A 27,306-nucleotide genomic window follows, 5' to 3' on the forward strand; every position below is an offset into this window, starting at 1 on the left:
AAAGAGAAATAATATTTTCTGTAATATTAATATATTTAACATGATTTTAAAAAACAAGGTAAGTTGGTTGAGGTTGAAGTGGTATTACTTGTCAAATTGCTTTTTGTTTCATCTTTTCAGGAAAAATAGTTTTTTAGTTATGATTTTTTTCTATAAGCCCTTACAATCACAATAATAGGTATGCACACAGTAACAAAAATGGCCGTCACAGGTAAACACTAAAATAAAAAAATAATTTTAAGGTCTTAAGACATTTAGGAAACAAGTAGGTAAGTTTCAATTTTTTTTTAATTGCTCAAGCAACCACCTTTGGGTCACTTCAAATGGATTGGACTCATATGTCTTAACTGGCCTTCTTGTTTATTTGTAATTAATGGTTTTATTTATTTCCTGTTTTCAAAAAATTGAGGTTGTGGTAAAACCACTTGATTATTCATAAACTCATTTATAATTGTTTTATTGTTACTTCTTTTATAGATCTCTAGATTTTCTATAATGTTCATTCTTCTTCCTTTAATACGTTTGTGAATTAATTTCATTGATTCTTCCATTCTCACTGGGTTTTGTCATTCTTTTATTAAATGCATCACATAATTAGAATCAGTTTTTTCTTTATTTTAAAAGATCTCATGTGTTCATTATATCTTAATTTTAATTTTCTTCCCGTTTGTCCAATGTATGTTGCATTGCATTTACATTTTACTGTTATGTATATCTTTTAATTCTATGCTACTATTAAAAATATTTTTTGGTGTATTATTTGTATTTATAGCCATTTTTATATTATATTTACTAAAGAACTGTTTAATTGGATAAATTTCTTCCCAATAAATGTTAATTTACTTAATATATTTCTATTTTTATTCATTCTTTCTAATCATTTTTTTAACCATTATTTTCTGCTTCTGAATATGAATTCCGAAACAATCTACCATGTAATGTTTTTAAGTTACAATTCCTTAAATTTATTTGTTCCATCATTTGCGGAACAAACATTACAAATAGTACATCTGTACTAACAAAATAAGTAAGCACATTCACTTATTCACATCTGATTTATATTGTGATGCATGTTGTAGACATATTTTTGATACATAACAGTTGAATGACGTCATTTCATGCCAAGCCAGACATGTACAGACAGGTCAGTGAGTTAAGTAATGAGTAATTCAACATGATGAAATTTTCTTTAGTATGAGTTCACTCTTGGTATGATTTACTGTGTTCTTTACTTGTGGTAGTAGTTTTATAGTGCACATATAATAAAAATTGTTTTCTAAGTGATGCCATAAATTTAGTGGAAGATTTTTATGACAGAACAAATTTTGGTATTATTTTATTGAACATCAAGATTAGATTTGTTGTGATTGTGTGTGTGTGTGTGTGTGTGCGCGCGTCTTTCACACTGTGTTTTATTGCACTCCATGGTGAAACAATTTTATGAAGTATTTTAAATAATTAGTATTTATAAATTAAAACTCAATTATTTTTATAATTAAGTTAAGTACTTCTGCAATATTTCAGTTTACTTTCATTCATTAAAACATTGTGAATTTTAAAATGAATAAAAATCGTGCTTGTAAAAATTTTCAAAGGCTTTTTGTTACAATTGTGGAGAATTCGCCATGAACCTTATTTTGACTGTCCCTTGGGAGACAAAGATAAATCCTGGACTCCCCATGTAGCATGCATCAAATGCTACATTAAACTAACCCAGAGGTAAAAGGAAAAAAAGAGCAATTGCCTTTTGGCATACCTATGATTTGGCAAAAGCCTACTAACCATTATGATGACTGCTATTTTTGTTTAACAAATGGTATTGGTTTCAATTCAAATAATAAAAGTAGTACTGCATACCCAAATGTTCGTTCAGCTATGAGACTAGTAACTTCATGGTGTTGATTTACCAATTCCGACTGCAATTCCATTGTCACTTGTACTTTTTAACTTTTACATTGACGATATCATTAATGAATTGTACAAATAACTTAATATGTGCATACGATTCATGGCTTTCCATTGAATATAATGCTGTTTGCAGATGACCTAATTATACTAGCAAGTTCTGAGTTAATTTGCAACATGCAATAAACTCCTTGAAAGTTTTTCTAAGGACTATAATTTTAATACATCTTCAAATAAAATTAAAGTTGTAGCTTTAAGAGTGGACTAACATTCAGGTAATGCGAAAATATTGCTTGATAGTGCAGAGGTAGAGCAAGTAAATGAATTTTAATTATTTTGGATATGCTATAATTCAAATAATGTTGACAAAAAGACAAAGTTTCAAAAGTTAGATTACTTGAGTCTTGAAATGAAAGAAAAATAATTGTAAAACTTAAGACAATGGCTCTGCCTATAATCCTAGACTCTGAAATATAGAGGCTCACCTTTTCTCAATCTTAAAGGGCAGATGCTGCAAGAATGAAATTTTTGTTCAGTAGTGCAAGATATACACTGTGGGAATACAAATGTAGCAAATATATTTGGGAAGAGGTAAATTTAAAAAGCATATTGAAACTGATCAGGGGGAGTACAGAGTCCTGGATTTAGCAAGAAAGAGATTCCCTTGAATAATGAAGTGTTGGCCATGTTGCCATAGGAAGAGGTGGAAGGATCAGTTTGGTGGCACTAATGACACTTTTGCATTTTAACTGAATAGAAAAACATTAAATTTTCAATGTTTTACTTTTTAACATAATAATATAATGTTCATAATACATATAATGTTCTTAATACTATGATGACTGTTATAAAAAAGGAGCAATAGTTATACTTTCTTTACAAATTAAAAACAATAAGTAGATAATGTTACCTTACAAACTATTTTTTTACTCACAAGTTACGATTTTAACTTTAATGTAAAAATTATATATACTTAAAACATAACTTCTACCTATGGTTTAAGTGACTAGTGAAGAATATAACAAAAAATTAATATTAGAATTTACAAAAGTAGATAATAAAAAATGCAGAAACCTGCTTTTAGCCATACCTGATAAGGAAGTTTTTAATTAAAATGAATTTAATAAAAAAGAAAGGATTGAACTGTTGATTAAGCAGAATACAGTATGAAAGAATTTGCAATGGTAAAATATAACTAAATACACAAATATTACTCATAAATTAAATAACTAGATATGTCACTTACTTGGTAATAAGGAAATAAAATCACGTTGTAACATGGGCTTGAGGTAGGTATTTATATGGCCATGTTGGTAATGACACATACGCGATAGTAAATGTTCGACAAATTCTATCTGGTCCTGCTCGCTCCATCTTTCGAAATATTTCAGACATGTCTCTCTTTCTGATGCAAACTGAGGTGCCGGTGCAGAATCTTTCTTGCGTGTTGTATCATAAAGGATTGTCATTGGACTTAACTGCAAAAAAAAAAAAAAATAATGAGAAAGTGAGAAAGAATGAATAAAGGGAGAACTATTAAAAATTACAAAAGCAACTCTGGTTTTATTATTAATGAGGAAACTCCATAAATCAAAATATGCCTTCAAAAACCCATATTGTGATTTAAAATTTTAATTAAAACAACAATATTAACCCTTCTCCTTAGTGCTAAAGATATTTTTAGTCCGAATCAAAGTTGTCCTTTATTATTTGTGTAATTTCATACGTCATAGACAAGCAATTATTTAAATTTGAAAGTCTAAGGAATTATTTTGGCAAATCATCTTAATCCTACAATTAATTTATTACATGGAAAACTATAAAATTTTGGAGGATTATTGCCATTATTACATGCATAAATTAATCAATATTTTTCAACAAAAAAAAGTGAAAGGAGTGCATTTACAATGCGTGAATTCAAAATTAGCAAATAATGAAAAGGTGAACTTGAATTATAACCAGACATGTCCTGTTCCTGTTTATGAATAAATCTAGTAATAAATATTAAACACACTGATAAACATAATTTTTGTTTCCTAACATGCGATAATGATTTTTATCCGATTTTGATGCTGAAAATGAATATGAACTCGGATCTTTCTATCATCCACCATTTTTGAAAAAAATTTGAACTTTAATTAAAGATTTTTTTTCATTTTTCAATGTACAGTTAGCATTTTAAACTCGTATATTGTACTTTGTTAGCTCATTTTTTATTGTTTAACTTTTTGTAAACTATAAATAAACAATACTAGACAAAGAAATAAATCATATCATAGTCACATATTATGACATCATATCTAATACTGAAGAGTGAGCCTTCATGGACAAGATTAATCATGTCTGTGCAGGTCAAAAACATGTAGCTGAAAACACAGCTGTGCTGTTTGTATTAAGCACTGGATTTAGGAATGAATTAATTCTGTTCAGTCGTATTGCTGTCTTAAGTTTTAGTGCAGTGCCGTAATGCCTCGAAATTGTGTAAATGATGTGGATGCTTTTTGTTATGTATGTGGTAAATTTACCGTAAAATCAAATAGAAAAAACATTACTCTTTTAATTAAAAAAGCATACCATTTGTACTTGCAGTGTAAAATTGGTGATCAGGATAAGACGTGGACTCCTCATATAGTATACACTACTTGCTCTGTGTATTTAAGAGGATGGCTGAAAGGTACACAGAAGGCTTTGCCATTTGGTGTACCTATGGTTTGGCATGAACCAAAGGATCATGTAACCGACTGTTACTTTTGTTTAACAAGTGTGTCTGGAATTTCTAAAAAATTTAACGTACTGTAAAATATCCTTCATTGCAATCTGCAATCAGGCCTACACCTCACAATGAAATTATTCCAGTTCCTGAAAAATCAGTTCAAAATCCAATCCAGTTCAAAAGCAGCAATGAAGAATTAGACAGTACTGAAGAAGACAATAATGATTTTGATTTTGAATTATCTTCCAAGAAGCCACATCTTATATCACAAGGTGAATTAAATGACTTGGTTAAGGATTTAAATTTATTAAAAAATCAAGCTGAACTGTTAGGATCAAGACTGCAATTTACTTCAAAAAAATACAAAAATTTCGGGCTTTCAAAACAGACAAAAAAAACTTTCTCAGTACTTTATTGATGAAAATAATTTGGATTATTGCACAAATATTGATGAGCTTTTGTTACACATGACAAGTTCATAAACTTGGGACTGGCGCCTTTTCTTAGATTTGTCCAAGTAGTTTAAAAGTAGTTCTACTACACAATGGTAAAAAATATCCATCAATACCAATCACTTATGGTATTAATTTGAAAGAGACATACGATGTGATTAAAGACGTTCTTGAAAAAATATATTATAAAAAACATAGTTGAAACATATGTGGTGATTTAAAAGTTATACCAATTTTGTTAGGCATGCAGTTTAGGCTATACTAAGTACATGTGTTTTCTTTGCGAGTAGGACAGCCGAGCTAGGGATAAACATTATGTTACCAAAGGTGGAAGAAATGAGACAACTTAACTCCAAATGGAAAAAATATTATTCATGAGCCCTAGATAAACCCAAAAAAATATTTTTATTCACTCTCCATATCAAGCAAATACTAATGAAAAATTTTGTAAAAGCAATGAAGAAGGATAGTCCTGGATTTCTGTACATGAGGCAGAGATTTCCAAATGTAAGTGAAGGAAAAATGAGAAAAGGAATTTTTTTTGTCCTCAAATAAGGGAGCTGGTCAAAGATGATGTATTTAACTCAAAGTTAAACAATGCAGAAAGTGCAACTTGGGCTTCATTTAAAGACATCTTCAAAAATTTTCTTGGCAAACAAAAATCCGACAATTACCACAATACTGTTAAACCAAGTTCTTACTTCATACAGGGCTATGGGATGTAATATGTCTTTGAAAATACATTTCCTCCACTCACATCAGAATTTTCCCAGACAATCTTGGAGATGTGACAAACACAGTGAATGTTTCCAACAAGACATTTCAGTGATGGTAAGCCGCAATAACGGAAAATGGAATATTAACATGCTAGCTGAACACAGGTATGGCCATGAAAAATTATAAATTTTACAGATTTTAACTACATATTCCCTTAATTTTTTTTGAAGGGTAATTTATTTAAAACTAAGGGTGATAGAAACATTTTATTTACAGATCTGCAATGTACACAAAAAAGCAATTTAAGAAATGGTATCGAACTTAGAGAAGCATTTAAAAAATGTTTTTTTTTTTTATCTATCAGTACATTATCTATTGATATAATTAATTAATTATCCAATAGTTCAACTCAACATGTAGTGTATAACAAACATTTTGTCCCCCTGAGACTGTTTCTAATTTTATATATATTACAATAGTGAAACTTAATCTCTGTTTGCTGACTACACATACAGACAGTATCTGCTAAAATTTACAAATTTGAATATTAGAAAAGGAGATATTAGAAAAAGAAATATCACCCAATTTCTAATAGGATATTAGAAAAGAAATTATCACCCACATTACTAGAATTATGTCCTCAGCTATGACAGTGATATGTATATCATAAAGAAAACTGTTTTTATATTAAAGATACAATTCTAGATTTGGCAAACACACTACAAACATATGAGTGTAACATAATTCTACTTTATACCAATGGCAAAATCATTTAGTCAATTTTGGCTGGTTCTAGCACTTAACTGAAAATAAAATATTGCACAGAAATACACTCCTTAAAACCACATTTAAATAGATTATTTTTTCACATGCACATTTTACAATCCTCACTTGTTGAAATCAAAAATTTCAAGGAATGATCATATTTAGGTTGCATTTTTTCCACAGAATAATTTTCTTTAGTTTCCTTTTAATATGAAGTTGTTTAAACATATTTAGGTACATAACTAGTTTAGTATTATGATTAAAGTAATTGTGAAATTAAACTTAAAAAAATGGTTAAAAGTAAACACTCAATTTTATTCTACTAAAAATAAACTGAAATGCTCCATAAAATTTAGAATTTGAATCAATGTAAAGGAAATCCAACTGTTATTTTTTTTTTATAATTCATTTTTGTAGTGGTGAACACCTGTTTAAGATCAGGTTAAACTTTTCTAAAATTATCGAAGTATAATTGTTTGATCTTTTCAGTGATTCAGTCATAAGAATATATTCACATGATTTTTTCCTTTGGCTAATAATGAAAAATTTTCAAGGTTATCTTGATGATGATATATTTAAAGATTTCAATTTTAATGAATGAATAAATTAACATAGTGTACTCATCATAATTTGAAATAGAAATACATTTAAAAAACAAATACAAATCAATGGATACAATTTACACCACACTTTTCATTATAGTTTCAATACATAAACTTAAAGAGTTATTTATCAGTCATTGTAGAGAAAGTTACTCATTCAGAGAAATACCTAATACAAACTGAGTATCGCATTGTTGACATAAAAAAGGGACAGACTGCCAATCCGATCAGATTAGACTTGGAGAATCTTATACTTTCCAATTGCATGTAATATAAATAAATAAATGTACAGTAAAACAAATGTGAATAAAAATGGATTTAACTTCTTTTAATCATGAATTTAACTTTGCCGAAGTACAAAGTTATCAAAAAAAATATTGAACTAAATAAATATAGTTGGCTGATACTATCACCTGAATATAGGGAAATCTTTTTTTTTAATATTTGAAATGGCTGGTAAATACACATTAATAAATTATATATATACACTCATACATACATGAATAAGACTTAACATTTAATGTAAAAAAAACACTTAATTTACATAAAATTGAAATCTTACAAACTGTAAGAGTTAAGAAAAAAAAAAATGAACATCAAATTTAAAACCTATTACTCACTTCTTAAAACAATAAACCAATAAATGCCAATACTTAAAAAAAATGATCAGTTATGAACTACCCCCTTTGTTCTCTGTTAACCAAGAAAATAATAGTATTTAAAAAGTAATCATAAATGTTGTAATACAAATCTCTGTAAAGTTATATATAATTACACAGCGATACGATAAATCATAAGGAATACTTCACAACTGTAATAAATCATTTAAAAATAGCTTGGGCACAACTTTAAGTAGGTACAAACGTTAAGAAACACAAATTTACTACTATAATGCCCTAACGTTAACAAAATTTGTAGAATGCTGTCGTACTTATGACACAGTCTGCATTACTTTGTTATTTTCTGTATTTCTGAATCTATTTTTAGATTGTATACTCAAATATCATGCTGCAGCTTACAAAATATATGTATACTTTGAAGGAAAACAGCTTATTGCTCTTATTTCAATTTTCACACGCACTGAAAATTTCTGTAGCAATCAAATTCCTTTCTTTTTACTCATATTAGTTTCTTCATATAAGTAAAGTTAACCGTAATAAAAATAACGCAGATTAAAGGTAGATGACGAGAAGAGAAAGAAAGACAAGACTAGTTGTCATTTAAAAGGTTGCAAAACTTCATCTATTAACAAGTAGAGGAAGTTCACCGGATAACATTGTAAAGCGTTCGAAAATAACGAAGCTAAACTGATTTCATCCTTCTCCTCTCGGTCTATTTGTGGAAGGGGAAGAGATGCGAGGAAAGCAATGTATAGCTCTCCCAATTTCTCCACGATAACTTTTCACTTTGCTAAGTAGGATTGATTTGGTGTGCTCCCATTTGAATAAATGCAGGTCTCCTGGCAGTTTTCTTCTCCTTTCCTCTCTGTACTAGCACTTTTTTATTTAGTGTTTCTTTGAAAACGCATTACCGGTACATAAAATTACATTATGATTACTGGGCTGCAAATTACCAGCAGGGGCAATTCTTTTGTAGATTAGCCTACACACAAGAACAGCTAAAACTCACTCAAGATTATCAGCGTTGCTCAACTTTTTCTGTCTAGAGATTATCCCCCAAAGTATTCTTGAAATGAAATCCTTAACTCATTCTTTAAGTCCTACTTAACTAACTAACCAAGAAAAAATTATAGATATATAAAGCACATGCATTATACGTACTTATTATATATATAAGTACATTTTATATACATCCATAATTGTTTCTTACGTAATTATACTAGTTAGTTAAGTGGTACTTAAAATAAGCCGAGAAATAAACTTTTGTTGTTCTTTAATTTATGAATGAATTTTAAATTTTAAAGTAGAATAATCTGTGTATAACAGGATAAGAATGCGATGTTACATTTAATAATAATACAGAGACAGTTATTTTCTGATGAAAACATAACTTCTAGCGATAAAGAATTTTACATGCAAAAAATAAAGATTAACACAATTAAAAAATTTTGATTAAATTTGTTTTGGATGCAAAATCATTATTATTACTTTTGAAATTCATCATTTACTTTTTAAATCTTTTTAGTGCCAATAAGATATGGAATACTTTTTTTTATTTTAAAAAATAAATAAGAAATAAGGTTATGATAAACATTTCCGATAGCTTAGAACAGATTAAGGAAAGATGTGTGGAGACAAAAATAACCACAAATTAGCTGCAGAAAGGGCAAACAACCTACTCACCGGAAAGTTGGATAGGGGGTAGTGGGCGACCGACCCATCCACAGTACTCCGTAAGATGAAGGTAAGTATTTCTCGCGTGGGGATAGTACTGACTGACAATTTTTCGGCACAACAGAATTAATTTTATACCACAACAGAAATTGTTCTTCATTGCAAAATTAAAGATAAATTGAAAGAAGGTTCATGGTTCCTTGAGGGAACAAATCCTCCTCGCCAGCAATGGAGTTATGCGGCAAGAGGTAGCAACAGATTTATCATACACAGTTCAGCCAAATTCCTACTGTAGATGAAATCTAAAAATGTACTTACTAACAGTATAAGAAAAACGATAAATTAATAGAGATTATATCATAAAAACAAAATCAACTAATACCTTTTTAAAATTTAACATCATGAATAATTTAATAAAATAATACACAATAAATGACAGTCGATATCAAGCTCGTGACAAAGACTTTTATAATATTTTCAGGTAAGTGAACAAGTCAATCACAAAATATATACAAACAGTAAACACCTTATACTTTCATAAAATATTCACGTTCTCAAATAGCATATACGAGATCTGTTTAGAAATAACCGAACTCCATTTTTTTAATTTTTATTATTAATTTTACAGATTATTGGTCCTTGTTCCCTTCAAAGTATTCCCCTCCCCTATTCACATACTTTCCCCAGTGGTATTTCCACTTCGCGAAGCAGTCTTGGATAGTTTCATTTGAAATGGCCTTTGAGATCCGTGACGAATTTGCTTTAATGTCATCATTAGTCTCAAACGGCATCCTTTCATTCCAGATTTTAATTTCGGAAATAAGAAAAAATTCGGTGCAGGAAATCATGAGTTGTCTCGCCACAACTCTGATCTCTTTTTATTCACATTTAAAAGCTAAAGAGAATTTTTTCGATTTTTTAAAACAATTCTCACTTATAGTTCAGGCGGTATCTGTTTTCGGTTGACTTCTCTATACGATCGCTAATTTTTGGTTTAAAGTCTCCGGAATATCTTCAGAAATGATTATTTAATTTTTTTTTAATTTTGCAATCCAGATTTTTTTAAAAATGCGATTTTTCCAAATTGTGTAGAGCCTGAAATAAAGTCTCCAGGTACTTGAAAATTTAATCACATACAAAAGAGCACTCCGAAAATGTATTTTGAAATATTCAAATCGGTTAATTAGGAGATCCTAGGGAAGTTTTCAAACACTATCAATTTTTAAAAAAACAAAATTATTGTTTTTTATAAATTGATGTCTTAAGATAAAAAGTTCAAATATCATACTGGCAAATACGAACTATTGCTAAATATCGGTCTATTAATTTATCGATAATAATTTATTCCAAAAGTCGCCCAATGGCAGTCTACTATGATCGGTTATATCTCCGGAGATAATTAATGAATCGAACCTTTTTTTTTTTTAAAGAACCGTCCTTTCGAGTACTTTTTAAGCTGTGCTTTTTAAAATTAATTAAAAATTCGTTAAGGTGTTCAATTTGTATAAAAGCAAAACAATTGCAAGTATGTTTGAAAAATTCCCTAGGCTCTCCTAAGTAACAAATTTGAATTTTTCAAAATGGATTTGAAAGTTTGAGTACTCTTTTATATGTGATTAAATTTTCAAGTATCTAGACTTTTTCAGGCTCTACACAATTTGGAAAAATCGCATTTTTTTTAAAATCTGATTTGGCAAAATTATTGTGAAAAACTGTCAGACCGATTTTGTTGAAATTTGGCGTGTTGCTTTATCAAATCAAGTTCTTTGAGGATAAAACTGAAGGACCTATGTATAGTACAAGTATTCAAAAAAAATTTCCAAAAATTTTTTCCTCTTAATTTTTTTGACAGTTATTGCTATTTTTGCATCAATAACGTATTTTTCTATTTGCAACCGGTGATCTCGTGTGTAAAATTTAATAAGAGAACTTTTTTTCTCGATCTTTTCTCTAAAACGAACTGTTATCAAGTTATCTGGGAAAATATTTGCGATTATTTTACGTTTTGTTTAATAAAATAATTTAAGCACACCTTTTTCAATTGACACAACGAAATAATTATCTCTGATCATATTCCGGAGGCATTAAAGCAAAAAATAGCGATCAATAGAAAATATCTAAATATGCCCATTTTAAAACATATACTGCCTGGACTATTATTTTTAACAAAGAATTGACTCTTTTATGCGTAAAACTAACTGCGTAATCATATTACAAAGACAATAGATGAAAAGATTTCGTGTTGCACACGTCAAAAACGGTTTTTGATTTAATCTTCCTACGTAGTACGATTTACAAGTTACTTTGCAACAATTATTAATATAAATAATTTGGAACCGAACATACGTTCCTGTTTTTCGATGCATAAAAAATAATAAAATTTGTCCTCATAAAATATACTAAATTCCTTGACACTACGACCAATAAAATACGGTCAGCAATCGAATGAATTATGGATCCGAAGCCTAATTTTAGGTCGAAGTGTGAGGTGAAAAAACTAATCTAGCTAGGTTACAGAATTTAAATATTAGGGTAAATTTTATTTCACGCAAAGAAATTTATTCGGAATTATTATTTAGTATAGATTTATCATGCAATCATACCAGTAAAAATGTATGTAGTAAAGTATATTATTATATATTTACTGCAAGCAAACGGTTAACATTTTTGCAGTAGGTTCCATAAAACATATAGATATCTAAATAACTAATTACTAACAAATACATAAAAGCATACATTACAAAGTTAAATGTTAAATTAAGATTACTATCTACGGGATCAGTAAAGTAATTTAACATAAAAAAAAGAATACAAATTACAAAAATGATACATCATCTTTGAGTATAATTCATAAACAATGAATTTTTGTTTTTATTAATGAATTAATTACAATTTCATTGGCATTTCTTTAGGAAAAAAATATCCAAACAAAAGAATACTTATTTTAACACAAAACTGAACGATTCCAAAAATAAATTTACTATTTAACGGCAACATTACTACATTAAAGCACCTAACAACAACCTTAACATATCTACAACATTAGATAAATTAAAAAAGGTTTAAAAGAGCTAAAAAATATATTGAATTACTGTCTGTCGCAATAAAAACGCCGTTCTCATACATTAAACCGCGTTTCAAACATGATACACGGCTTATTGTTGCTGGGGCAAGGGGTTACCATCTAAACAAAAAAGTTGCGTTTAACAGGTATGAGAATAATCTATAGAACACAGAGAAATTTCGTATCACTTCTTATGACGTTTTCTTCGAAACGTCTCTGCAAAGAAAATCCCGGATTCAACTCGTATTTTAAACCTAAGTTTCAATCCCGTACAGGTTAGGCGTATTTCGTACGTTGTAAAATTCACCTGACATCAAACTGTAAATTGGACGGCAACTTTTGTTTATGTAGTAAATGAATTAATTAGGCCAAAGGAAATAAAACTGAAGATCAGAAAATGAGAAACACGAATTTCTATAATGGAGGCGTAAGATTGTAGTGAATTCTAATATTCGGCTAAGAGTACCATAATCAGTAAAGACTATGCAGTTTTAATTTTTTACCAGTATAGAAAAAAAAACATGTGAGGGCATATTTGAAAACAGAAACTGATTACAATCATCCTGATACTTCAAAGGAAAGACAACCATTTTTTGATGATTCCATTCGTAACACCATCCTCTCTGTTCCAAGCCTTAACGAACTTTACCAGAAGAAAAATAATCAGAACACATATGAATCAAAAGAACATATGATAAAAAGATTTGGTCTAATAACTACACACGACAATAATAAAAAAAATGCAATTAACGTAACGCCTAAGTAATAATAAATTCGTTGTTAAATTATCAGCAACAGTACAAATATCAAATTGCAAAAGAATCAAAAGAGAAATTCTTACACTTCATTTCATCCTCACTTTCACAATTTTATTTTAAAACATTCATCAGCAATAAATAAAAAACAAATTACTTTAACTACATTAAATGCTTCGTAAAACTCACATTCAAATTTGCACAATAAAAAATAAAATCTACTGATCAAAATACTACCGTTTCAGTCCTCCACACGGCAACTTATAACCATGTCGATGGTAGGTTACTAGTCCTTGTTACAATAACGAAAAATAAGTTTAGAACAGTGTTCAAAAGACATTTTCAATACGGCTGATTTTCATTCTCTAGGCACTATCACTCACTCAGTGGAGAATTATTTAAAAGGTTTTAACTTAAAGATATAATTAGAATTGAAAATTCTTTTTCATAATTCTGTTTTATATAATTAGAATTGAAAATTCTAATTATATAAAACATGTGTTTTATATAAAACACAAAAATAAGGAGTTTGCAAAAAAAAAAAACACCTATACCAGGGAAAAATATTTTTTGAACTTACAAAAAAAAACCGCCCGAACGAATAACATGTATATGCCTATGTTAAACAATATGGTAACGGTTAAAGGCGAAAGGTTATTAGCGGTTTGCGTTTGACCATTCTCAAGAATTAAAAACGTATCGTACCAAGCTTATTAGGGAAAGTGTAGAGTACCCGGTTTCCCGTTCGTTACCTTCTTTATCGCTACACTCAGCATGCCGAGCCCACTTAAATGCAGTTATTATTTAACTCTACAAGTAACACCTCTACTCCGTTAATCATAGAAATTAAGTATACATTTATCAACATTACTATCAGAGGAAAAAATTCTTATCGAAGTTTCTTGTACATTAAGTACAAAAAAAAAAAAAGAAGAAAGCTATAAATAGTGCAAAGCAACAAATTAATAAACTCAATCTTGTCATTACACAACGTGTTATGCAGGTTTCAACTCAGTAGGAGGAATAACGGTATCGTTTTAATCGGAAATTGAAGATTACGGTATTGTTTTATTCTTCTAAAGCACGTTCAAGACAACGTATGCATATGTTTTAATACTACTCCATGTGATAAAAAAACTGTAAACGATGATAGATGATCAAGATAAGGAAACACAGAAATATAAAGATGATTCATCATTTAAAAAATACAAATATATTTTGGATGAAATATACATCAGTACTTGCTGAAGGTTGGTTCACACAACGAACGAATCCCAAAGAACTCTTAAATTGACATCGCTGGTTATTCAATTATTTTCAACGTTACTTTCGTTACTATATACTATTGTCTTGTGCAGACAGTCTAAATAATCACTTATTGTTTTATGTTTAATTAAACCAAATTCAGTAAATAATAAATTACACGATAAAATGACAAACTATTTGAGATGGAGTCACACTTTTAAACATATTTATAAGTTCTCCTACTAAGTTAACAATATATTAATTACACACATTCCTTAAATTTATTTTAAGCTCCTCTTTCTTAGATAATAAAAATGTGGTGTCTTGGCGGCTAATCAAATGAAGCTAACTAACAACTAATGTTAACTAATATCAGCAAATCTTTTGTAATAAAATATAATCTGTGATGTTACAAAAAAAAATGTTATCTATAACTCTAATCTTCTTTTTAATCAAATTTAACTTTTTTTTTTTTTTTTTAATAATTATTTCTTTTCGTACTAAATTGACATTTTTCTTTATGATTAAACATATTACGTGACGTAATTTAAAAAACCATATGATGTTATTCCATATATATATATATATATATATATATATATATATATATATATATATATATGTGCAATACCTTATTATTTCGTAATAGAAAATAAAAGTACAAAATAATCTACACGTAATAAATGCAAGAGAAACAAAATTAACTTATGTTGTTTGTGGTAATTCTACTATTGCTGTCTTATTCTGGCAAAGCACTACCAATTTAAAAAAAAAAAAAAAAAACATTTAAAACAGTTTGGACCATTAACTGCGTTATAAGTGGCATTCGGGCAAATAATACGGAATAACTTAAAAACTCTTAACAAATAGATTTTTTTAATAGAAATAAGTCTGTCAGCTATGAGATTTTTTAGTACAATAAATAATATTTAATAGCGATATAATCGCATTCGATTATTACTATTGAAAAATAGAAGGATAATTACTGAAAACAATTATATTTAATAACTTAATATTAGTTCAAAAAAAAATCACAATTATCAGTATAAAAAATCTGATGTGGACACCACATGACTTCCTTGTACGTTAATTAAATTACACTCCACATTTAAAAAAAAATGAAAAGTACATAACATTTTATTTCACTATTAACTTACGGAATTATTATTTATTGTAATTTTTTTACTATCAGGGGTTAATAATTATTAATAAATCAATATATTTAAACTAAAAAAAAAGGAGATGAAGTCTGATTCGAACCGATGTGCCTTCCCCTTGTAAGATTCAAATATTACATCAATTAAAATTTTTAACTATAACTCTGGAACCAATGAAAATAAGTATCACTTATGATACATCGTTGAAAAGCTCTCAATGAGGGCTTATTACTGCCGTTAAGAAAAAATCCAAAATTTCAACATCCTACGGCTAATCGTTTTTTAGTTATGCGAGATACGTACATACGTCGTCCGAACGTACGTACAGACGTCACGCCGAAACTAGTCAAATGGATATTTCCGTTGAAATATGAAATTTTTCGCGATTACAATACTTTCTTGTGTACAAGTAAGTAAAATCTGGCCTAAACAGCTTTGATAATAAATGATAATTTGAAAGTATTACCAGAGTTAATTTTTCACTGTTTCACTACTCCTTTCCTACTTTATTCCTGACTAAAAATCTATAGTTAAAGAGTAATCTCTTTCTTATCGTACTGAAAGCAAATTAATTCTTTTCTCTTTTCTTTTTTTAAACTCCGGGAGCACCGTAAGGTATCGCTTCAGAGGGTGAGATGAGTGACAAGTAGCGTGTGAAAATGCTATCCCTGACCGGGATTCCCACCCGGGATCTTCGAATAAAAGGCCGAGACGCTACCACTTGCGCCACGGAGGGCGGCATGCAAATTAAAATTACTTTTGAAAAAGACACGGGCTACCATAGTGTTCGGAGTCACCAGAATGTTATGCAAGTCCAAAGAACAAAAGAGAGCAATGATGTAAAAAAAGACTGGAAACTACATCTATTAAGGCGAGCAACGAGATAGTTACTACTATCTGAACATAAACATAAATAACAGTATGACGCAGACAATGAAGAACCGTCAATACTACTAAAGGAAAAGCAAAATATTATAAAGGTACAAAAAAATGTGAAACTAATCATTAAAATATTCTTATGCAGTGCAAATAAATCACTTTAAAATAAACAACTTTGGAGTTGTAAACGGAAACTTACTACTAATGAAGGAATTTTGAAGTTGAAATCCACGGTTAAATAAATAAGATTCAATAAGTTATTATTTTGTTTTATGAAATATTGATTTGATTTTTAAAATATTTGAATCCGAAACGTGTAAAGAACAGGAAGCTTGAAAAACAAGCAAAATAATTAATCTAAGTCACCATACGCCAGATTAAAGATTCACAGAAAAAAATGCAATAACAATCATAGGATCACGAATACAAACAAAATAAAATCCTTTTTTTCCTTAAGGGTTTCCGTAACACGTTAAAAGAAGAAGAAGAACAAACAGCTGAGCGAAACTTAACAGTAAGATGCGACAGGAGGTACAGCATTAGCCGCAGAAAACATCGTGAAGACATAACGCGAACGCAGAAACTCGAGGCACGTCGTAAGTTTTTAAGATTAATACACGAAATTTGTGTAAGAGAATACAATATGGAAATTTTACTACATGAAAAACAAGCCTGCACGGAACTGAAACCTTAAATCGTCAAGATGAAAGGATTAATTAAAAATTTTAACTAAGCAAATAATATTAAATAGAAAAATCATGCTGAACGAATAATTTTACAAATCAAGATGGGTTTGTATACGTACAGTAGTAATATGTTAATATATTTCAACGATTTTATTACTCTTCTCATGTTACAAACGTTTTACTCAATTTTAACTGCACAACAGAAGGCTGACCAACATTGAAAATACAGGCAATCAGATTTATTCTAAAAGCTTCAAGCGAAAAATATGAAACGTAAAAATTTGTGATAATTACTAATTTATGCAACCTCATACTTTAAAACGGGTTTTTTCTTATATATTTAACTATATTGTTGCGATAAACAATATATCACACGCATTCGTGTTCAAATTAGATACACGGCGACAGAAATGCGAAATGGATATAATTACGCTAAACGAATACTACTCTTACTGAATTAATTACTTTTAATTTATACGTACATCAGGTATATAAATTTAATATTGCATCACTTTACTGCGTTAGGCTTATATAACATCTGAATTCGAATCGGTGTGAAGACTGAATGAATCATCAAGTTATTTATAAATCGATCTACCGAGTAATTGTACTTGGTGACGAGGCATATTTAAATAGGAAAATGACGAATCAGAGTCTGCTATGCCAATGTTAATATAAGCGAATTCATAATAATACAAGAAGCTTATTTTGAGACATAAAAAATAAGGTTAACAAAATATACGTATAAATGAAAGACAAATAAATGAACTGACAACAGATATTTTCGCCCGTTTTTTACTAAAATATTAAAACTTACAAAAACCACAATTTCAGGATGAGAGTTCATAGATCTAGATCACATGTAACGATGGAACCACTCCAAAAAAAACTACACTTATTCTGAGGAATGATGACTCCACAGTGTAATGGAATTCCCCCGCACTGAGATACCTCCCCTTAAGCCGACGCCAAACTACATTCTCTTAACTAACACCTGAACTCCTAATCTTCAATAAAAATGTCAAACGATGTGGTATAATAGAACTCATATTCATATCAGTAAGTACAGTATACACGGTCGGGGATTTCTATAAAGACAATCCTTCGTAAACAGAATAATTTTGTTCTATTTTAACAATTTTGTGTTTTCTGCCATTATATTATTAATTTCATTTCTTTTTTTTTTGTTAGGCAATTCTTATGACAGCCTGAGTCACCAGCAAAACGTTCTTAACTGCTGGATTTAGGTCCTTGTAAAGCATAGGAATTAAACATTTTATTTATTTAGGCTTATTTTAATGAATACGATTTTTTCCCATCGAATTTTATCGGGTTGTTATTACGCACAACAATAATTTAACGTTCAATTATACACTAAGCAATAAATAATTTGCAAGTTTACCTTATAAGCCGACAAAGGAAAGAAAACCTACTAAGTGAGAATGGGTTCAGTGAAAATTGTATTTTGTACCGTATAAGCTTTCGCTATTAAAAATAAAATCCAAATAAATAAAAATCACCAAACAAAAATAATTTTAAAGGCTTTTTATACGCCAGTACATTGCAGCAGGCTTAAATAAGTATTTATATTAAATGCAACAATCGGAAATCTTTTATTCAATTTATTGAGGGCTGAATCTCCTTAACCAAAAATCAGTTATGTCTGATTAAACAATTCAGCATGTGAGAAGAATACATTACGTTGATTTTTATTCAGCTTTACATCTACCAGCGCGAATTCATTTCGACATTTTTTGTTTAAACGAAAATGTTATTTATATACAGTTTCTTTTAACATCTCCAAAGAATAACATTAAATAACACCAGAAATAACTTCTGAAAAAATCTCCTCATGTAGAAATTAAGTTTTGTACATATTTTTCATAGATTTTTAAAATTACTTTTCGCTAAATAGGTAGTCAATTTTCTTTTATAGGCCTATGTGTAAAATTTGTGGTTCGAAAATCTCAAAAATTGCTCCACCAATTTCATAGAAATTTAGTTACGCTGTAGAACTGTATCTGAAGTTGGGCATGTGAAAACCTTATGAAAATTGGTCGAGTCGTTCTTCATTTATGCTCAATTTAAGGTTGACAACAAAACTTCAATTTGTGATTATGTTGACTTTGCATCGGTGTATTTTTCATACGCGCTTATGCAGCGAATCACAGCGGTGAATGAGTTTAAGCTTGAAGCTCGTGTGTTAGGTCTATTAATCAAATGTATTGCACTCTTGAAAATCAGCGCCTTTTTCTCTGCGAAATAGTGAGGGCGTCGGAACCGCAGTCGGTTTTCTTGCGCAGAATTGCGGAAGAGTTTTTTAAAATCTGTTATCAGTTTACACGTCCATTATTATTCAATAAATAAAGAAATTACGCAAGCAAAATTATAATTATATGTTAGCAAAATAACATGACACCTTTCTTAAAAACAAATCAAAAATAGGTTCAATTTTCCACGGCAAAAAAAAGTACGAATGACGTGAAAATCGGAGAAACTGTGTTTTAAATGGGACATTACGTGTGACCTTAATACATTAAAGTACAACTTAAAATTAATGTTTTTTCCCCATATATTATTCATTAAATAATAAATAGTAATAGGATTGTGTCATAAAAATATTTAGTTAGGAATGTGACGTTTTAGAGAAAATCTAACCTGGTGTAATCCTGACGTGTAATACTCGTATTACAAAAATGTACTTCGAAAATAATATGGTAGAGGAGCATGTCCTCCTTTACACATATTTTTTAATTATTAAATAAAATCTTTATAAATGCTTGTTCATATATTTGTATTAAACATCTGTTTTTTCTTCGTTTTATAAAATAGTCTTCATTAAACTACTCTGACGAATTTAACGAAACCGGTCTACGGCTCCCTTCAAAAAAATTATCCTTCAGTAACTGTTTTTAATAACGGTCTTACAAAGTTTTCCACATACAACAATGAAACCCGCAGTATCTTACAATTATAAGATCATACTATCGTTCGGTTAGTATAAATTAAACGCGTTCTTACTGCGAAGCGATGAAATATTAAATAGAAATTATTTAAAATTAGGTAATTCTATAAAATCCCTTTATGACAAAGATTCGCTTCTGCACTCTAAAGAAGCAAATCGATCATCCGCTACCGATCGCGATAGCAAGCTGATATTTGCTTATTAAAAATATAGATATAAAAAGTCTGTAGTTACAAGAACCGAGGAGACTTATAAACCAGTTTGCCCTAGACTCAGCTGCACTGAACCTCAACCTGTGTTCTGGCTAGTACAACTTATGACGTAGCAGCAAACTCGTTTCTCCCCCTCTTTATCACTATTGTCATTTCACAATTAATCACAAGAGTATTCTTTCTTTTTTTTTTTAAATTAAATCTGTATTTTACTTAAACAACTGTTTTATTTTTATAAATATAAAAACCAGAACCATCGGAAAAACGTTCACTGGTAATTAATTGCTAATCAAACTATTATTATTACGTAAGATACTGCGCTAATACATATAATAGACATAAAAAAAGAAATACAACGAAAAGTTGATTCTGATATTGCCTTGAAATCAAGAACTTTAGTCATAGAACGATTTCCTGCATCGATTCCGCGATTCAATTAGAACCAAGACCGACAATTCAGACAGGATAACGATATTCCAAAGTTAGAAGCACAAGGTACACACAATTTTAATAGTCGCAAGCCAAAACAAAGGGTATCTTCTACTTTTATCAATATTTCGGCAGAAAAGTATAAGCATATTACGTGTAATGCTGCATAATAAAAAGGGGAGCCGATCCTGAACATTAATCAGCTATTAAGAGGACAAAAACGATTGGGAAAAGACAAAATCATCTGTATTTCACAGGAACATACTACTTGGTCACTTGTAGGCAATATTTTTGGTTCGTATATTTGAATTATACAATAACTACGTCAGGTCATAATAAGGTTATTACCAAAAGCATAACAGTTTTGTAATTTTCTTTTACGAAATGGATTTATGTCAGCAATATTCTCATTTTTCACGTGTCTTAGAGATTATTTCAAGTCAAAATCTTAATACAAGAGGTTAAGAAAAGCTATTGGATTTCTTTTTTTTACTAAAAATCCTTCCGATATAGTCTGAAATCAATTCAGTAATCTTACAGGAAAATTTGGCGATTTCGATACACTTTATTTTTTCGACGCAAGAGTAAATTTACGTTTTAAGAAACAAGTTTCTTCAGCTTAATTCAACTTCTTTCGTAATAAAACAGGCTAAACAAAAAAAATTCCAAAAGCCAGCAATAAGTTATTTTTGTATAATTGACCAATAATAATAATGCTATTTGTTATTTACTTAAGCTTGTATACGAAAAGAATATATTAACATTCCGTAATAGAAGGAAAAAATGAAAAATTTTAAAAATTAATTTTCTAGCTAACAGCATATGTAATCATTAATTCTGCCGATTCATTAAATACCATACCTAACAAATTCATAAACATTTCTTCAAAAAGAAGAATCTATTGGCCTGTTGCCAGTTTGTTAAAATTTCGTTTTTCATTAAGAACTTTGGCAGATATATTTAAGTCACTAGGACGCGGTAATATTGTAAACATGAGAGATCATATTTAAGCAAAACCTGAAGAAAAAACTAAGACAGTGTTCAGGTCACTGAATTTAAAATAAACTCCCCAACTATTTAAAAATAATAAATTATTATGTTAAAAACCAAACTTACATTATTTCTTAATATGATTAAATTATTATATATTTCCTTTGATTGCCATTATCTACAAGATTAACCGAAGAATTAAAAACAAAAGTTTCTCGTGACTTTAATTAGATGCTATTCGTGACAATAATTTCTACTACTACTACTACTACTACTACTTTAATCATTAATTTACATCCGAAATTAATGTTCAGTACACAAACTGCTTTATTGATATGCGCGGGGAAATGAGAAAGCAGGGTTTTATATATTTTAAAAAACTACACTTGAAATACTCTCATTATCAACAATTCTCTACGATAATAAAATTAAACTAGTCAGGCTTTCAATATTCGCTTTATTTTGCAATGAGTAAACGTGAAAAAGTAACGGCTTTTAATGTAAATCCAAGTTATTTTTAATGATTTATCGTTCAAATTTTTATATTTTAACAACAGAATTTCTATTATCACATCAACACAAAAAATACAAGTATAAAATATTAATTCTTTATATTTAAAAAACAAAACACAAAATATTTTGATATAAAAAAGGAGGAAGAGAAGCCATTTTTGAAAAAAAATACTAATTTAATTTTTTTCTAATTTAAAAGAAATTATACTTAAAAAAAAGTAATACGTTTACACAATTACTTTACCTTGAGATGAACAAAAATGAAGAAATAATCGCAATATACTGAACACCAACAATAATTAAATTGTACTAAAACAAAAACGTACACTCGTATTAATAAAATTATTTATTTATTTATAACCTTCCTTTGTATTTTAATAACAAAAGTGTAATGTTTTCGTACACAAATGCAAGGCACAAAAATTTGTAAAATAAAGGATTGTTAATAAATACTATGCAAAATAATTAATTACTACAATGAATTAAAAGTGAAAGTTGTAATAACAGAACGCATCACACCACACACAACACGCGACTTCAACGCACGACTCGCCGAATCATACTGAAATAAAACAAGCTGACGTGGTGGTCGGTTGTACCATCCCCACTATTTGATTTTTACCTCCCACCAAAATGCGTTGTTTAGTTAGACTCCAAACTATAAAAATTACAGACAAGACTGCCACCTACCAAAAAAATATTATTAGTACTGCAATTAACAACGGAATAAGAGGTAAACTTAATCACAATAAAAGAAATAATCTGCAATCACTATTAAAGAAAAACTAACGGTACAAATGAAACTTTATATAAAATACGATATTAATGTTTAATTAAAAAATAAAGAACTACACTGAAGTCAAAACCAAGGCGATTCCAAAAGTAATAAAAATAGCTAAAGAAACATGAGAAAATTCTTTCAGATAACACACAATATACGTTTGAACACGGGGGAAATGATAGGTTCTTCACATTGAAGGCATACAATTTTTAAACTGTTTAAGATATTAATGAATTTAGAAAGTCAAAACTACGAAACAAAACTTAACGTAAGAATGAATGATGATGACGCGGAATTTTAAAACACAGGTTTGGAGCGAATACGTATACGAAGAGTGTTTTTAAAGGTTAACTGTATTACTTGCATGTAAAACTGCATTTATTTAATACGTAGCTGCTTTCAACTTAACAAATTTTTCATACCGTTAAAAGCCGCTTTTTCATTCCCTCTTCAAGAAATTCCGCCGCCAGCGACTAAAACCCCACAGTAAACCATTTTTCAATTCGTCGTCATTGTCAAACCTTGTGATGGAAGCTACTGTTTACGGTGAAGACCGCTGGGAGTAAGTACGGCTGTATGCATGAATGACTGAAAATTTGCCCTGAGTGGCTGGCATTGTCATGCAAAACTAAATTCTTCTAGGATAGCATCCTACGTTGTTTGTTTTTTTATAATTCTAATTTTTTTTTAAGTTTCGTAATATGTATCAGCATTCGCAATAATTCCGATATCACTAAATTTGACAAGCAAATTGGATCCTGGAATATACAGGGTTTGAGAACTAAAAGTAATGAAATCTTTGAATTTCTAAGAGTTTAATATTGATGTAGCTGTTTGAGTGAGGCAAAGAATAAGGGTTCGGGAAACCAAATACAGGGTGACTGCATGCTTTTCTACAGTAATTTTTTGAAAGATAAACGAGCTACAGCCGGTGTGGAGCTTGCTGTTCTCAAAAAATTTAGAGTTCTATTAAAAACTGGACAACTATAAATGAACGCCTCCTAACGGTTAGGATTTGGAAATATTGGGTTATAAAATGTTAATAACAGGTCTATATGTACCAAATGACGATGCAAATGCAGATATAAAAGACTGTTTTTATGATATTCTGACAACGGTATTATGCAGATTGGGACGAGAGAAAATTGCTGCTCATATGGGGGGGGGATTTAAATGGAAGAGTGGGTAAAAATATTGGTGATAAGGTAAATGGTCAGTATAATAAATGATAATGGATGTAGATTGAAGTTTGTGAACAGTTCGACTTGAGAATACAGAATGGTTTCTTTGAATACAAAAATATCCATAAATACACGTGACATCAGCCCACGAGGGTTTGTCGTAATCTATTATAGATTTACCCTCGTGGGTAAATCTATAATAGATTACGTTTTGATGAAACAGAACTCAATAATGGATGTACAAGATGCCAGACTTTTTTAGAGGTGCTATATGTGGATCATATCAATTTCTAGTAAAATCAACAATGAAATTTAGAAGTAAATATGTAAATAGAAAAGATGCAATCACAGCTGGGAGGGAAATTTTGCAAGATGATTTTAAATACAATCTGGATTCTTTGAGTAACGATCCTAGTGTTCTTGTACAAGTTACTTAGTAAAGAATATGAAATCTTTCCAGAATAGCAGTATGGAAAGATAAAAAGGAATTTACTTATAGCGCCGCCAAGGAAGCATTGGGAAAAAAGTTCAAGTGAGAGGAAGAAAAATGATTATTTGTGGTCTGAAGAATTGGCAGGCTTGATGGAACAAAAGAAGAGCGCTTATCAAAAGTGGTTGCTCTCTGCGGATCTCGAGATCCGCAGAGAGCAAAGTTGTAACTACAACATTAAAAAGGCAGTTACAAAAGGGTGAAAAATGGTTTTTAGAAGGAACATATAATAAAATTAAAATAAATGCTTAGTTGGAAGTTTTCTGTCAGATGTGTGGAAGGTGATGAATTTGAGGAAAATAAATGTCAAGCCAGAATTTAAGGATAGAGCCTATTGACATTAAAGAGTTGAAAACATATTGCCAATAGCTATTGTTAGAGGAAAGAAATGAATTTACAGAAATAGATTATGCCGCAAAAATGGTGGATTCTAGTTCTATTAGTGTGCCGGTGGTGGTGGTAAAGAATGCTTTGAGGGGTATGAAAAAGTAATTGGTCACCGGGCCCTGGAGAGATACCCACTGAGCCGGAAGAATGCTTCACTACTGGTGCTGGAGGCAATTAATTGGCGATTTGTTCACTGTTTGTCTTAACGGTGACGACATTCCGCATGGGTGGAAGTTAGGAAATGTAACATCTATATTAAAAAAGGTGATAAATTGAACTGGAGAAATTACAGAGGTATCAGTGTGATAAGTTCGGTGGACAGACTATACGGGCCGGTATTAAATCACCGTACTGAAAGTCAGGTGCAGGAATTGGAGCAGCAGAGTGGTTTTAGACCTGGCCATTCTTGTATAGATGTTTTCTGCATAAAATAGCTTCTTGAAAAGTGATTAACCTGTAATAGAGAGCTGCATATAATTTATTGACTTGACAAAAGCTTATGATAATATTCCTATAAAGTATCACTGGACAGCTACGAAAAACTGTGGCGTTAAAGAAATTTATATAAATGCAGTCATAAATTTTTATCAGGGTTCTAAAATCGGAGTAAAGGTTGGTGCACATTTGTCTGATGACTTCGTTGTCACTAGGGTTTACGGCAGAAGTGTTGTATATCCCCAACGTTATTTAATATTTATCTGCAGAAGGCGCTGAAATATTGGACTCGTAAGTGTGGTAAAATGGGAGTTCTGATGGAGGAAAACTGTATTTACAATTTATTGTTTGCAGATGATCAGGTTATTTTGGTAGAGGATAAGGATGATATTTTGTGTACGACAGCTTAGCTTAATTACTGAATACTGGAAATTAATATAGAAAAGACACAATAGATGATGGTCGGAGGAAAGGGAGAGGATTTAGAAACGTCGTTAGGAACTGTGAATCATTTGGATGAATTTAAATATCTTGGGATAACGTTAACATCTGTTTGAAGATGTACTACGGATATTATGAATAATATTATAAAGAGAAAGATAACAGTAAGAAGGTTGCATTTCGGTTTTACGGAAACCATATTTTACGGACCTATCTCAATAAAAAATAAACATAATATTTTTAAAACTTTAGATGAAAGCAGTGTGGCGTATGGATGTGAACTATGGGCTCTACACGAAATTATGAAATAGAGAGTGACGGCCGTAGAGATAATGTACTGGAGGAGAAATTGCCAAGTTACATTGATGGATAGAGTCAGAATAAATAGAATAAGAGAAATTATGAAAATCACATCATCTTTGATAGAGAATGTGGCAGTTAAGACAGCCACTATGGTATGGTCAAATGCGCAAGATGGGCCAAGACAGATTGCCTCATCAAGTTTAGGAACGGCAGCCATCAAACAGAAAGAGAGAAAGGCCACGGATGATGTGAGGGTCATGATGCGGTGAAGAGTATGAAGGAGCCTGGTTTGTTGGACGAAGCGACCCAGGATAGGAAGGCTTGGAGAGTAGGATACGGGAAATGGCCGTAATGGCTGTAAAAGGCCGCAAAATAATAAAATTAACACCACCGATTTTCCGATGATACGTATTGGTTTTACAATGATAAAACAACACTCTACCTCAAATATCCAGTAGAACCTATCTTCAAAGATACAATCAAAAATGTTTATATCAAAAAACTAAATCACAAAATTTATTGGTTCAAAAAATTAATTACTGAGAATTTAAATTGCTGGTCAATATAACTACTACAAGAACGTAGTGTATTTCTAATTAAAATCGTATATTTATAATTAATTTTAAAAAGTAAATCTTTTTATTCTAATGGCAATGTAGAGGATTTATAACATTTGAAAATTATTCAAGGTCGGTAATAAATCATTAATAAGAATTAATATAATTACCTAAATACAGTACATTACAAGAAAAAAGAAATCATTTATTTTGATCCATTTCTATATAATACATCAAAAAATCGTCACGATTATTCATTGGAACGTACATGAAATAAATAATAAAACGTTTTGATAAACAACTGAATCGCTGAAATTTAAACTGCAAAGGGCAGACGAAGTAAATAATTTATTAAAATACTTACACAACACTGGGCTATGGGCCTCTA

General features: G+C 30.0%; 1 protein-coding gene across 8 annotated transcripts in view; it reads right to left on the minus strand.

Annotated features, from left to right (window-relative positions):
- The window catches only part of slmb (beta-transducin repeat containing E3 ubiquitin protein ligase slmb), a 163,816-nt gene that overhangs the window by 49,940 nt on the left and 86,570 nt on the right, over positions 1–27,306 (minus strand). For 6 of the 8 annotated variants that reach the window (XM_075367041.1, XM_075367040.1, XM_075367038.1 and 3 more), the window contains one exon: positions 3,152–3,383. In XM_075367041.1, the coding sequence (XP_075223156.1) occupies positions 3,152–3,383 (232 nt within the window). Of the gene's footprint in view, positions 1–3,151; positions 3,384–17,716; positions 17,738–22,587; positions 22,895–27,306 lie in introns of those variants that run through there. The other 2 variants (XM_075367043.1, XM_075367044.1) reach the window with 2 other exon arrangements.

The sequence above is a fragment of the Lycorma delicatula genome, chromosome 5 (assembly GCF_047948215.1).
Source record: "Lycorma delicatula isolate Av1 chromosome 5, ASM4794821v1, whole genome shotgun sequence".
Taxonomy (NCBI): Eukaryota; Metazoa; Arthropoda; class Insecta; order Hemiptera; family Fulgoridae; genus Lycorma; species Lycorma delicatula.